The 14391-nt window shown below is 32.1% G+C and overlaps 2 protein-coding genes across 5 annotated transcripts; one reads left to right on the forward strand and one right to left on the reverse strand.

Moving 5' to 3' along the window:
• The first annotated feature begins 453 nt into the window (after positions 1–453).
• Max (MYC associated factor X) lies at positions 454–7120 on the forward strand. 4 transcript variants are annotated; one of them, XM_088224729.1, is made up of 6 exons: positions 454–651; positions 726–794; positions 869–979; positions 3730–3853; positions 5452–5565; positions 6851–7120. In XM_088224729.1, exons 1-6 carry the CDS (start codon positions 613–615, stop codon positions 6856–6858), a joined length of 465 nt encoding a protein of 154 aa, XP_088080855.1. In that variant the 5' UTR covers positions 454–612; the 3' UTR covers positions 6859–7120. The 4 variants fall into 4 exon arrangements, with proteins under 4 accessions (XP_088080855.1, XP_088080858.1, XP_088080854.1 ...); XM_088224732.1 differs by lacking the exon at positions 726–794; XM_088224728.1 differs by lacking the exon at positions 6851–7120 and having other exon boundaries at positions 5452–5767.
• Positions 7109–13051, reverse strand: LOC148282668 (retinol dehydrogenase 13-like). Its single transcript, XM_088224727.1, has 7 exons — positions 12799–13051; positions 12215–12333; positions 11872–12021; positions 11585–11689; positions 10320–10529; positions 8766–8976; positions 7109–8034 (listed from the first exon to the last, which is right to left on the reverse strand). Exons 1-7 carry the CDS (start codon positions 12885–12887, stop codon positions 7920–7922), a joined length of 999 nt encoding a protein of 332 aa, XP_088080853.1. The 5' UTR covers positions 12888–13051; the 3' UTR covers positions 7109–7919.
• Between the last annotated feature and the right edge of the window lie 1340 nt (positions 13052–14391).

The following is a 14391-nucleotide window of genomic DNA, read 5'->3' on the forward strand; positions in this document are numbered from 1 at the left end:
AGGCATGTGCATTATTTGTAAAATAATTCTGTTATACGTTATACCATACAATTAATTATATTTCTATGTATTATATATTATAACAGTAATTTATAATTCTTTCGTAATCAGTGTTGTCTCTGAAATGTTTTTTTAGCCAAAGTTTAATTTATTTTTTTACTTATATTTTCCAATAGCTCAATGATATTTTTATATTTTGTCGAAGGCGTGATATAAATATAAAAAAAACAAACAATTTCAAAATTCAAACTCATGGTTAAGTGCGTATTGATCAATTTATAAAATATACACAATGTAATTATTAGAAAACACACGCAATAATATTATATATATGTGTGCCCTACTTCAAGATTCAAAATACCCCTTTTTTATGTAAAAAAGTATTGACTTATCTATATTTTTCGTTTTTATCTTCAGTTTGCAAGGTTGGCGTTTTGTAACTCGAACTCGTTCGAACTTCACAAACAAATGTGACACGGGATGGTTTTGGTTTTGGCGACCGAACAACAGCAAAATTTGACAGAAGCAGGAAGCGAAAAGAGAAACGGCCAAGTTGGAGAGGAAATACGGTGTTAAGATTTGCGTCTCCTCGTTAACTTCCATACTATCACGATGAGTGACGACGACCGTGATATAGATATCGAAAGTGACGTAAGGATAATCCGCTTTTTTGTTTCCCTAAGCTGTTTACATATTATGTGTTCATGGCCTTTGTATTTTTGTAGGAGGGAGACGATTCTGATTCAAGATCTCATATGAGACAATCTTCCAGCAATATTGGCTTCTTTTCCCAAGTATGTGTATTCCTCTCATGATGAGATCATTAATTCGCGTTATTCATGATTCATATTTGACACATTTGTTGTAGGCAGAGAAGAGGGCACACCACAATGCATTGGAGAGAAAACGTCGAGATCACATCAAAGACAGCTTCACATCCCTGAGAGACTCAGTTCCAGCGTTACAAGGAGAGAAAGTAGTGAGTAATCATACTTTTTTTGTAGAATTAAATAATCTGATATCCAGTGAAGCATAAAATCGGTTTTACATAGAATTTTTTTTTTGTTTACAAACCTTTGGAAAAGAATACAACCTTTTTCAAGGTGGAATCTCCAAATTTAATTTTAAACATATTCGAAGGTATTTTACTTGTATTTTTACCAACAATAAAATTTTCTGATAAATTTTTTCCAACAACATAGTTAAATGTATTGTGTTTTTATGTATTGAAGGCGGGGAGTCATCAGAAAAACACGTTTATGAGATTTAAAAAAACTGTAAAGATCTTTTTGTTTGTCCCGTGGTTGTGTTTCCTCCAGATTAGTGGTTCACTGCAAACTCTACCACATCATGATTCCCATTCTCTATTATTCGAATAATTTATGTAGCGTCATTTTTGTAAAAATCACCTCAGGGATGGTGTATGATACATATCAATGTGTCTTGCAGCTACAGAATGCATGGGCGGTTAGGATTCTACACAGTACCCCATTTGCAATTATTGTGAATTTTAATAACGGATAGGAGGTAGATTACAACACGTCCTCCAGCTACAGAGTGCATGGGAAGTTGTAATTATAACCTTTAGCGGTCCAACATCAACGACCCTAAAATTGAAATATTTGGGTGGATTATTATGAGAACTTCTTTCACAAAGTGTTGAAAAAAATAATCCTGCCTCAATACAGACTTACCTAGTGAGACATGTAATCAAAAAACCAATATGTGCCTGTCTAAAATACTAGTGTTTAATTAAATAAACTAATAAATTATAATGCAAAAATATATATATATATTTTTTTGTAATATTTTGTAAAAATTGATAAAATAAAATAGGGTATAATTCATTAGTTAAGTATTCCTTGATAAGGAAGCTTGTATAGCTTTGAAACCGGTTGGTAGAAGAAGCAAAAAAATGGTGAAAAACAAATTTCTTTTTATTTTATAAAAATGCAAGTATTCATTTTTAATTTTTTTAAGAAAATAATGATGTTAAAAGTGTTCCTCTGATTTGTTACGTTGTGTATTATAAATATCAGGGGCGAGCCGTCTATATAAGCGATTATACGCAGCTTACCATTATATTTGACTATCGATAATTGTAACATACGCGTTACCACAATGTGTGCTGGTTCGTCACCCGCGTCTGCTGCAGTCAGGCTTCTCGGCGTAACTGAGAAACTGCCTATCCAAACCGAGTCAAAGATAAAGTCGGAAGGTTGGAGCACAACTGCACCGACCGCAAGTCAACCTCAATAGCCCTGAAAAGGACTATTGAGGTTGACTTGTGATCGTAGTGTATAGAGGCAAAGGCAGTCAGCTGGCAGGGCAGAGCGAAGAGCGAAGTGCAGGAAGCAAACAGGACGGATAACAAATAAAACATGTGTTAACTTTTCAGAGTTAGCAACTCAACTGATTCAATATCACTAAATAAACGCCTTAGAAAGCGGCGCGTGTCGAGCTCCGCGGGCTAGCCGTACCACCTGCGCCGGCCGGCCTAGAGTGGTGGGGGTAGCTCACCCCCACCACTCCTTGCACACCGCCGGCCACGTAAATAGAGGCGCAGCCCGCCCGCACGGGCTTATTCGCCGGTTACCGCGACACGCGCAACATGACAAAATAATACAATGCCCCTTTTTAGGGCTTTATTTACATACATATACATTTTAATTTTAAGTAATTATCGGTTTTCTCTGGCTATATTTGCCCCGGTATTACTGAGGCCAGGCTCGAAAACGAATCATTTATCTATATTGGGAGTCTAGTACTCAGTCGTACAAATACCGGGGTCCCTAGCTGCATTTAATTATATTTATCTTTACATTCCATACACAATATTCGCGTCCGAACAGATAATAATGTTTTATACAAGTTATTTTTATGAGAAAATAAATAATATAATTGTTGCTTATTATAAATTACCATCTCAATAAGCGTGCCCAAATATCAATAAGCGTGCCCAGCCCATTCCCAGTGAATGAAGAAACTAGCGATTACTTCAGCTTATTTCTTCATAGAAATATTTGTACTGTATTCAAATTCGTAAAACTCAGTTGTTGTTATTTCCTCCTTAAGTATGCTTGCAGACATACATAATATGAAGATTGTCTAATTGGAAAATGATTTCTTAAGGCCTTTTTTTCTTCAATATTACACAGTTGACATATGTCATAGGACATGTGCTCTCGACGTGGCTCATTTTGACATTATTCATATCTAGATATAGTCGGCACAGAGCCTCGGGTTGACATTTCAACCACAATTTAAATGATATCAACTGAACGTCATTGTGGTAATTTTTTATTTAAAAAATTGTAAAAGTTTTGTATCGCAAAGTTAATATTAATTGCTGTTTGAGTTTATTCGATAGATTATTGGTGATAATCCTCCGTTGTCAACAGCTGAAGCAGAGAGATGATGTTCAAAGAACCACAGAAAAAAACAGCCATTTATATATTACTTATGTGCTTCTTTATGTAGGTACAAATTTATGAACAATTTAGTAGATTCCCTATTAAAAAAATCACCACTCCCCATTATAAATATGTTCTTATTATTTTATAGCAACTTAACTTTACTAAAAATGTGTTTTTACAGCATTATTTTTTTTTTTTTCATATGTTATAAAAGATTGCTTGCCAGCAATGACCATTTCCTGATAATCAGAGAGATAATAATAAGGTGACATAGCTATCGCCTTGAGTATATTATTGTTAAAATTAATTCCAGGCTAGCCGAGCGCAAATTCTTAAAAAAGCAGCAGAATACATACAATTTATGAGACATAAAAACAGTTCCCACCAACAGGACATTGATGATCTCAAAAGACAAAACTCTAAGTTGGAGACTCAAAGTTAGTATGAATTCATTATTTAACACTTTTATGTTGTGCACAGTGCTGTGTTATAAGTTAAACAACATCAACTTACAGAGCATCAATTAAGTGCACAACATAACATAATTTATAAATTTTCTATCAGCAAAATGGAATGATTGTAAAAATCTTCAAAAACAAAACACTATCTATTTTATGTCACCATTGTGTATTTCATAAAAAAAATATTTATGAGATGTTTTCCTGTGAAATAAAACTGAACCAATGTACAGTGTGTTCAAATGTTTAATAGCCTATTATTAATGTGTTAAGTGCCTGTCGCTGAACCAATTAAACATACCATTTTTATTAGTGTTAGTACGCACATTTAAATAATTTACGTGAAAACTTTCTACTACCCACACATAAGCATTAAAGATTTGAAAAAAACTGTAATAATTTTTCTGTCTTTTCTAAATCCATGTGAACGGGGATAATATTTTGTATCCTTTATTTAGAACTTTTAAAAAAAAAAAAAAGGAAACAGTTAAAAAATAAAGGTAATGTACAGATTTCAAATTTACACAATTAATTTTAAAGTTATAATGAATTTATATTTGTGAGGCTTTAACCCTTTACTGCGTATTGTATTCATTTTTATGGTGGAAATAATAAGATTTTTTTCATGAAAGTATATGTGTTATCAAACCATTGTTAACCTTTTCCTCACTAAGCATACAAAAATTACACATGATCCGAACGGGGGGACCAAACGACCCCAGCGCCTACTTGTATATAGTGTCAAGAAAATAAAATGTTGGAAGTGTTTATGATCATGAAATAATTAATTTTTACATACACATATTTTTACTCATTTGTGTATTTTATTCATTTTTGTTAGTTTTCCGAATGCTAATGTACATAAAGTGAAATCGACCCTTGTATTATTTATGTCTTTTTTTTGTGTTAATCAAACGATTTGAAAATTTAACAGGAAAATGCTTCTTTCTGTTATTTTAACGATTACAAATATAGGGCAAATAGCTTTAATAATACTAGAGTTATAAGAATTAAAATCTGTCTATGGGGGATTCGAATCCCCAAGGAACTTTTGTGGGGATTCGAATCCCCGTATCAAGGTAAGTACATCCTAATGGCAATATATTAATTTGAAAAAAATGAGATACATACAAATAAGCCATGATTTAAGTTTTTCATGTATTGTTTATTAATTAGGAAACTTGTTCAGTTCAGTAAGATTTCAATGATGTGTAAAACAATGAATTAATTTTTGAATAATAGATTTTCGTTTGTGTAGTAGGTTATTGTAAATTTTCAGCATATCAATAAAATGTCCAGCAGTGCGATTCTGAACGCTCTTGCGTAGAAAGCGTCTCTAGCCCGCAATTAATTTGTAAATATGTGCTAGCAATGCATTGTCTACCCCGCGAGAGCGTTCAGAATATCAGCACGGTTAGCCTATTTTTGTTGTTGCTTTTTGTATGGGATAATCTTACAATGTTCTTGTGTCATTATTGTGCATATCCGTTACTTCTGTTCATAAAATTTCATAATTTTAGTTTTTATACTTTCTGTACTGTGGTTTGATTTGATCAGTTTTATATTTTTGATTTCAGTCCGAACATTAGAAAAGGCTAAACCTATGGGTAACTACACGGTGGATACGGGCGATGTTTCAATGAGTGGGATCAAGTCTGAAGGGAGTTCTCATGAATCCGATAGTTCTGACGGTGAGGGTCCAACTCGTCACGTTAAAAAGCTTAAAATAAATACTATATCTGTGAATGCATAATTTTATCTCTATCCTCTGTAATTTTCATCACTGGTATTTTAACTCTTACGGCATAGTTGACATTTTAATGGAATCAGTAGACGTATTTTCACTAAGATATTACAACCTTGTAAATCATAATATCAAAGGAACGTTCTAATTACAATATTTATTTTACTAAAAAAAAATCTGTTATATTTATTTAAAAGAAGTGTGTAATACTCTCTTCGATGGCGTTACAGTCCATATCGAGCTTTGGCCTCCTGCAAATTTCGCCTCCGACTCCGTCTGTTCCCAGCTGCCGACTTCCAATTAGCCACCTGAAGAAGCTGCACTGTATCCTATCTCACTTCATCCTCCCAGCTCCCACTAATCTCAAAGTGTGTAATACATAAACTTTTTATTTTTCTACCGTCATTCCTATGTGGAAATCACCATACGCCTCCGGGAGATCTTATCGCTAGATAGCACTCTTGCCTCGAGCATGATGGCCAAATGAGCTTATAACTATACCACAAGGCTGGTTTGATGTTTATAGTGTTTCGATATTTCAATATAATGATGAGAAAGCTGGTGTCAACGTAAAATAAACTTAGAAAAGAAGAACAATTTCTGGAAATAAAACCCCATTTTTCGATTTTGTTCATTTAACAATTTTTTTTTTTTAATCTGATTCGTTCAAATGTCTGTTATATTTTTTTATGGTTGGTATCTTAGTGAAAATATTAATTGTTGTGATGTTCTATTACGAATATTCAAACCAGTACAAAATGTGTAAACACAATAGGTAATAGATATTGTGTACTTATTTTTAATTTCAAACTTATATAATATTTATAATCGTTATTAAAACCATTGGTGAATCAAACAGCAGGACTTGTAAGATATTTTCTACATGAATTAATTTTAACTTCAGTGATGGCAAGATCCACTGTGAAATATTATTAAATGAATGTCCAAGCTATGAGTGTCCCTAGGCTAATATAGCTAATAAGTTAAAAATAGTATTTTTGTTTACAATTGTTCAATTATTTTTATAAATCTCAATTCTCTAATGAATTTTATATAATTATGCGTAAACAACAATTTTGCATCATTATGTTTTTTTATATCTGATTATGTTGTATCTGTTTCCGTTTAAATGGCATTGGAGGGTAAAGGTTGAATGCACCATTTATAGTAGTTTTATTTCATGTAGTGAAAAAACATTATTTTTAACCCAATTATTTTGTTCCCCACCCCAGATCGTTAGGAACTCTCCGCATCTTCAGTGACTCGTTGGTTAAATACGGGTGTGAATATAACTTATAAACTGCTGAAATCAACCATCAATCATTTCACTACATTTGTTATGTTGGTATTGAGTTGTTGAATCACGGTGATAACTTTGAATGCAAGTTTTATAATGACAATTTAAATTTTAACTTACAGTACCTATGTTAATGTTAAATCTGAATAGGTCATTAATAAATAGTATGTACCTTGAATAAAATAAGCTAATGTTTAAATAAAAATGGGTTTTATTTAATACTCCACTAAACAAAACACCAGTATCTTTGACAAGACACAAGAGACAATTTGTGATAAAATTACTAATTATTATTAAGCATTGCTTAGTTTCTTATGAATAACAATTCACATGCACATGTATGTGTTTACATACACACTTGGCTACATATAAAGCAAGCTAAAATTATTTTTGAATTTTTACTTGGTCAAAATTTATTTTAAAAGTTTTGAAAATACTTTTTCTAAAATATGCCATTCATTGTTACTCTAAAGTATTACATCTAGAAATTATCACGTACATTATAATCTTAATATTTTTTTATAAAATATCTACAGGATTCCATAATGACTATTTATTGATAAAAACTTTCAAACATTTTTTGGGAGCTCTTTTTGAATCGGAGAATATATCCAGGGTTTTTTTGTTAATTTATTTATACATATTTATTATTTAGAAATACCAAAATATTTTTTACTTGCTGGTTGATAACATACATTTAACGTGACAGAAAATAACTACTTTGTGGTTGGGTAGAATGATCATGATTAAGTGTTGATAGTGCCATAAAATATAATGTAAACATAAAAGTCACTCAATATTACAGATCTACATTTTTAAATTTCTCATGAGTTGATTTGATAAATAAAATACTAAAAATCATTCGGATAATCCTTACGAATACTTATACCCTATTACATCATTTAGCTTAACCCATTTTATTGTATTATTGTCAAAATTTAGATAGTAGGAACATTAATAAGTATTTATGATATTTTTAGCCAAGTGTGATATCTTATTCGAATTTAAATTACATATTTGTCCAATGGTGTAACATTTAGTAGAGTACACGTGTCTTTGTACAGTTTTATTGCTACATCTATTTGGTCCATGTTCTCAAGAATCTCTTCCGAGCAGTCTCTGTAAAATAAACAAATAATTAGTTATTATTAGGACATTGTACTGCGCCTACTAGTTTGTTAAAAATGCCGATTGTAAAAGAGTAGTAGCAATATCTGGTATATATAATCATTGAGAAATTCCTGGAATGTTTACTAAGGAGTGTCTTTTATAATATATTTATTTGTTTGATTGGCACCATTCCTATAATATCAATTCATTTCTTTCTCAGATAGTGTGATTTTGACAAGCATTTATGTGAGTGATTAAAAATATGAATAGAAAATAAATGTGAACAGTTATCCAATTTATAAAGTGAAAATTTGCATAAATTTATATATTTCTCAATTCACAGTATTTATCTCATTTCCCACGTTCTAATTTCCATCTGTTTCGGAAACCCGGAACATTTCTGAAAGGATAAATTTTGGTCTAACAAAGAGGGGATCATGGTTGCAAGAGACTATTTAGTTTTTAAAAGTCACAATAATAAATAAATAACCAAACCATTTTAGCCATTTTAGAATCCTACATAATGTATTTATTTGAATAGTTGGAAAAATAATATATTTTACATTTTAAAAAACTTATTAAATCACAAAAGAAAAGATTCATATTTTTTTATTGACTCAATTTAAGTAAATATTTGTTCGAATGGTAGATACGCCAACAACTACACCATAAAGTTTTGGTTAGTAAGGTTACATTTATTACATACATACATTCCACTTAAAATATATGTTAAAAAGCACCTATAAAACTTCCCCGTTGTAGCAGACAGGGTAGGCTCAGTGGCCAGGTAGACTGAGGTCTGCGCACCCTGGGATGGAGACTTCATGAGCAGCCACATCCAGGGCCCCAAGGTCAGGCGGCCGCTCCAGTGGTTAATCAGGAGAGAGTGGCGTCCGTGCTGGGTGCTCCTTACCATTCCAGGATTCAATGCGTTAATTGTAATACTTGTGCCTGTAGTAAATATAAATGTAATTTTTATTTATTTCTTTAATTAGTTTATATTACACGGTAGTATACAAACAAATATTTATTCTATTTATATATGAGGTATATCCAGAAAGTAAGTTCTGTTTGTATTTCTTACCATTGCAGCACTGGGACCCTGACCTATTGAGAAGGAGTTGACGCCTCATGAGTTAGCTGATTGCTGTGTACCCTTCGTGGCGCTTGTTTGAAATTTCGAATAAAATTTTTAATTCCTCCGCTTGTACGAACCAGTTCATCACTAATCAAAGACGGATGTCTACTTAGTTCATTGTCATACACATTATCACAACCTTCATTAAGCTGCCTCACCCATCTCCTTACCATTGAATCACTTGCCACATGTTCTTCGTATACTTCACAAATCTGTTGATGAATGTGGACTGGTTTAATGTTCTTCGCATTAAGGAAACGAATTACCGACCTTATCTCACAAGCAGCGGGATTTTCAATTTTATTAGATAATCCAACAACCACCACAATGTTAATATGTGAAATGTTAATATTCACATGTTGGGAATTTGTGAAAATGAGTGGAACATCTCTAATTTATTGTATAAGTAAATATTTATCATACTTTTATCGTTGATTGTTGTAAAAACGTTCGCATCATTGTGAAGTAAGTGTAAACAATTTCAAATTTAACCTTTCCGGGGGCTAAAGGGGTATCTTCATCATCCTGCTTCAATAGTGAGTCCAGCTCGGTGTAGTGTATTATGAGCTGTTAAAACAAAGTGAAACAATCACAGGCGATCGTTATTGAACGCAATTAATACGTTTGAGCCGAGCACTGAAAAGCAAACGGCCGCAGTACAACGAGACATGATAAAGTGATTTTGCAGCATGACAGTGCTCGACCCCATGTTGCGAAAGTGGTCAAGATATACTTGGGGACGTTGAAATGGGAATTCTTACCCCACCTGCCATATTGGAATATACTCTAGACGTTGCTCCCTCTGACACGGCCTGGCTGACAAGCACTTCCGGTCTTATGAAGAAGTAAAAAATTTGATCAATTCTTGGATCGCTTCAAAAGATGACCAGTTTTCTCAACGCGGGATTCGTACAAGCTTGAAAGACGGGAGATAATAGTGGCCAGCGATGGACAATACTTTGAATCATAAATGTATAACCATTTTTTTACAACAAGGCCTCAAATTTCGGAAAAAAAAACGGCGGAATTAAAGTTGTACGCTTAATATCTTCCATACTGTATTAATTCTTTTTTACTACTCAGTTTTAGATTTTTCAATCCGTGAGATTATTTCATTTAAATAGAACAACAAATTCATGCATTTATGATAACTTACCTTTGAACATCTCCGTCATACTTTTTGTAAATAAAATGAGGGCAAACTTGCTCTGCGTGAACCACTCCTTGGAAGTAAATGTAGCTTTATCAGGAATTGTGGTAAGTGGCATATTGCTTGGCTGAATGGGGCGGGCACAAACATTTATTACTCTTCCTTGAGTAGACATCTTTAAACTATCCAACAGCAAATGGGTTAAGAGAAAGTGACCTATAATTTAAAAGCATATTATTATTTCGTGGTCTATAATCACCTTGAATTAACAAAATTTGATTTTATTTTCGATTGTGAATATGTGAAGTTACAAATCCACTATAATGTTGGTTGTACTAAGATAAATACATATATTTTATGAAAAAAAAGTAGTGAACGGTTAAAACCAGAACTACAGCAGATTTTTATGCTGGCTACACCAACTTATAATAATATGTGGCAAGTTTTGTGATTAGTTACATCAGTCACAATATTCCATAAAAAAACCTTTCTTAGGGTCTGTTACTAAAACATGATAACATCGGCCTAAGACAAGTTACATGCATTTACAAATTATAATAAGCATCTCTCTCTCTCTCATTCTTTCTCTCATGATTGAGGATGACGGTTGCACTCGGTTATTATTTTTGTGGTCTGCCTCCAGGTAGTCCTGTTCTGGGCAAGGCGAAGAGCATCAGTCACTGAAGACCCCAGCGTAGATTTAATTAAGTTGCTGCATCGGGTAGGTGAGCGACCTCTGAATATTCTTCCCTACGCTCGGCCAATCACAACAAGCTTTTTGAGGCTGTCTGGTTCTCTCCTGGTGATGCATCCGAAATATTGTAGGATTTGCCTGTAACATGTAGTTGACAGCCGATCCCCAATATTTAATTCGTTCAATATGGACACATTCAATTTTAATCACAATGAAGTTCTACCAAGATGTGTCAATAAAAAAAAATGGAAATTAAATTCATCGCTTTTCAGAGAAAATTAACTATATTTTCTTGTAGATTCAAACACTACTGAAAAAATAGTCAATATTTAAGTAAAGTATAATATTATATGGTATTTTGCTTCATCCACTAAAACATTCAAATATATGTTATGTTACACAGTATGTTTTTATTTATTTAACTTTTGTACAAAATGTTAATTGTACATTGGCGGGCTTATTCCTAAATAGCAATTTCTTCTTTAGCCTTGGCTAAAAGTAATTCATAAGTAAAAAATAATTTTAATGATTTTAAATAAATATGGTAAGTAATGTAAAGTTTTTCACAAATAGTTACCTAGGTAATTGGAAGACATATGCATTTCGTGTCCTTCTTCAGTGATCCGGAAAGGGTGAAAGCAAACTCCTGCATTATTAATCAATACATCCAATTTGAAGTTTTCTAAAATATATGTAAATATTATATATTTTTTTGCTATTAAATAACCTTTTTTTAATGGTCTCCTCTATAATGTCCTAATTAAAATGACCCAAATCCATGTGAATGAAGATAATCTGGTGAAAAAGGCAGAGGGTCACAAGTAATGAAGAAGAAACAAATATAATAATTATATAAACCCTTACCCAGGCATGTTGCAACATTTTTGATGGACTCTGATGAACACAAATCAAGTTTTTTTAATGTTAGTTTGGCATCCGGTTTCTTTGCTCTTATTAAATCCATTGCTGCCTTTCCTTTTTTTAAATCTTTACAGCACATTATGATGTGGCCACCTTCATAAACAAATCAAATAACAATATAATGTATCACATGCACAGATGAAAGATGTCCCACAACTTTTGTTGATTCTGATGGAAAATCAGAATTGGCAGGTAAATGCAATATATATTATACGCCTTAGAAAGTCTCCAATAAAATTGATAATAATAAATAATTCATGAACATCTAAAAAATATAGGTAGCTACCTCTTTGCGCAAGAATTTTAGCAGTTTCAAAGCCAATTCCACTTGATGCTCCTGTTATAAGCACACTTTTTCCATTCAAATGCAATGCGTTAGGGCAAGAAACTCCTCCCATATAAGACCTAGAAAAATTGTGTACGTGTGTAGTGACTAATAATCAACAATTTCTTGAGTAACCATTTCAGAATCACTAAAGATGAATTGATAAACATAAAGCTGAGGTTTTTTTGACTTCTAACCTCTGACTTTTCTTTTAAATTTTTCATGTTTTACTGTAATCACTAGGTCTCACCGTAGATGCTTTTAAGATAAATAACTCATTAATAAACAGGCAAAAAATTTACTTCTGCTAGCGATATTTGTAAATAGTCTAAAGATAAAATGTTCATGTGCACATTCAAAGATTGAATAAATGTATTTTAGTGAACAAAAAAACTATTAAGTAACTTTGAGGAACTATTTAAATAATTACATAGTTTAATAAGTATTTTAGTCTTAGAAATTAAATTTTACTTTCATTTTCGTCAGTACAAAATACAAAGTTCAGTAAATAACGTACAATGTGTATTTATTTCAAATGCACTTACCTTATAATAGTTACAATCCCAACTAATATAGAAATAATATATGGTAAAAGGGTATTCAATGGATCTGATGGCATGTTTGAGAAATCCATAGTGAATTTAACTAAAGTTTTTCTCTCTTAGTATTAGTATTAATCCCTCATATCCTCCTATATTGTGATACTTTTTGATTAGACCAAATTGAATTCAATTTAAATAATAAAACGGAAGTACATTTTTTATGTATACTTTCCGGTAGGTATAAAGGTTAAGCTACACATATTTTTTCTATGTAATAAAATTATTGCCATAAACTTTGACAGGCAAAATATTATTTTGGAAAGTCTTTTTACTACCTACTCGTTTTTCGATACAAGATTTTCACCATTTAAATTTCAACTTTTATTCATGATCTAAACTTAATAACAGCAATAATGTTTAGCAAAAGTCATGAATAATGTTATTTATTTGAAACAGTAAATAATATATTCTGGGCAATATACATAAATTGACATTCGGTTAAGAATAATATGTGCTAACTTGTTCTACATAATCTCTGTATGCGGTGAAAATAAAATTATTTTTAATGTCGCGCATGCGTGACTCCAGTTCTTTTTTTCCCAATCCTTACAAATTTGGACACACTTTGGGTTCAGGCAACACCGTTAAGGTGAGTAAATACCATAAAGCGTGAAAACAGTTCATAATACCATTAAATAGTATCTACGAAAGAATGCCATACCCGTCAGAGATAATGTAAAAGTATTGATACCCGTAACAAAGTAAATAGACGTAGATAGTTCATGAAAGTTTATCTATCTGAAATATATATTAAATATAAGAATCTCTTTTCTATTAAATAGGCACTATCAGTTTTTTTTTCTGATTTTGTTTATTTAAATAAATATTTCATTTATATTATCCTGTTATATTTTTCATGTCTATTGTTTGTGTACTTAACTCAAACTACAAACTCAACTAATATGCAATTTATATCATGTACGGATGTTGCTTTGTCATCTAGTCTGGGCAACATAATGAATCGATTTAGCAATTCCATCTACTTCTTTTATTACTTCACAAAGTTCAACATATTACACAGGGAAAAAAATATCCAATGTAAGCCAAGGAAAGAAAAGGAATAGTTTTCTTCCTATAATATTGAATCCATACCAAAAACAGGACCCTGAGAAAACAATGGAAGGGAAACGACATGTGGAAAATGGGCATTAATGACAAAAACACCTGAAATCAGAAAATAGGAATTCAGGGGTGGTATTCTGAACCACTCTCGTGGGCCTCTCTACCTCGTTAAAATCATTTTGGTATCCTGAACGAATCTCGTAATAGGTATCGTTAAAACCACGCATGCGCACAGCACACAAATAAACTAACCTTGTAAATCTGGCAAACGTCAAACATGCGACCCGCGAGATGTTTCGTTTTTAAAAATGTATGTTTATTTTTTATTGTGAGCTACTAAATTGGCAATTAAATATATTGCGTCATCTGTAAAAACTCAAAAGACGCCATTATACAAATTACGACAAATCCATTTGTGCTCATAAATTGGAGGTTCGTAAGTTTTTTTAAATTTGTCTGGACATTTTTAGTCTT

This window comes from Micrasema longulum, unplaced genomic scaffold (assembly GCF_059751315.1).
Source record: "Micrasema longulum isolate JH-2025_06_02 unplaced genomic scaffold, ASM5975131v1 h1tg000306l, whole genome shotgun sequence".
In the NCBI taxonomy this organism is placed as follows: domain Eukaryota; kingdom Metazoa; phylum Arthropoda; class Insecta; order Trichoptera; family Brachycentridae; genus Micrasema; species Micrasema longulum.

Bases quoted from the DNA above. Each gene is read 5' to 3' on its own strand.
- LOC148282668 (XM_088224727.1), bottom strand. From the start codon at position 12,887: ATGGATTTCTCAAACATGCCATCAGATCCATTGAATACCCTTTTACCA. The intron at 11,690-11,871 runs GTAAGGGTTTAT...CATATATTTTAG, and splicing joins AAATGTTGCAACATGCCTGG to AAAACTTCAAATTGGATGTA. The intron at 8,035-8,765 runs GTGCTTTTTAAC...TTTATTTTACAG, and splicing joins ACAACGGGGAAGTTTTATAG to AGACTGCTCGGAAGAGATTC.
- Max (XM_088224728.1), top strand. From the start codon at position 613: ATGAGTGACGACGACCGTGATATAGATATCGAAAGTGAC. The intron at 795-868 runs GTATGTGTATTC...CATTTGTTGTAG, and splicing joins ATATTGGCTTCTTTTCCCAA to GCAGAGAAGAGGGCACACCA. The intron at 980-3,729 runs GTGAGTAATCAT...AATTAATTCCAG, and splicing joins CGTTACAAGGAGAGAAAGTA to GCTAGCCGAGCGCAAATTCT.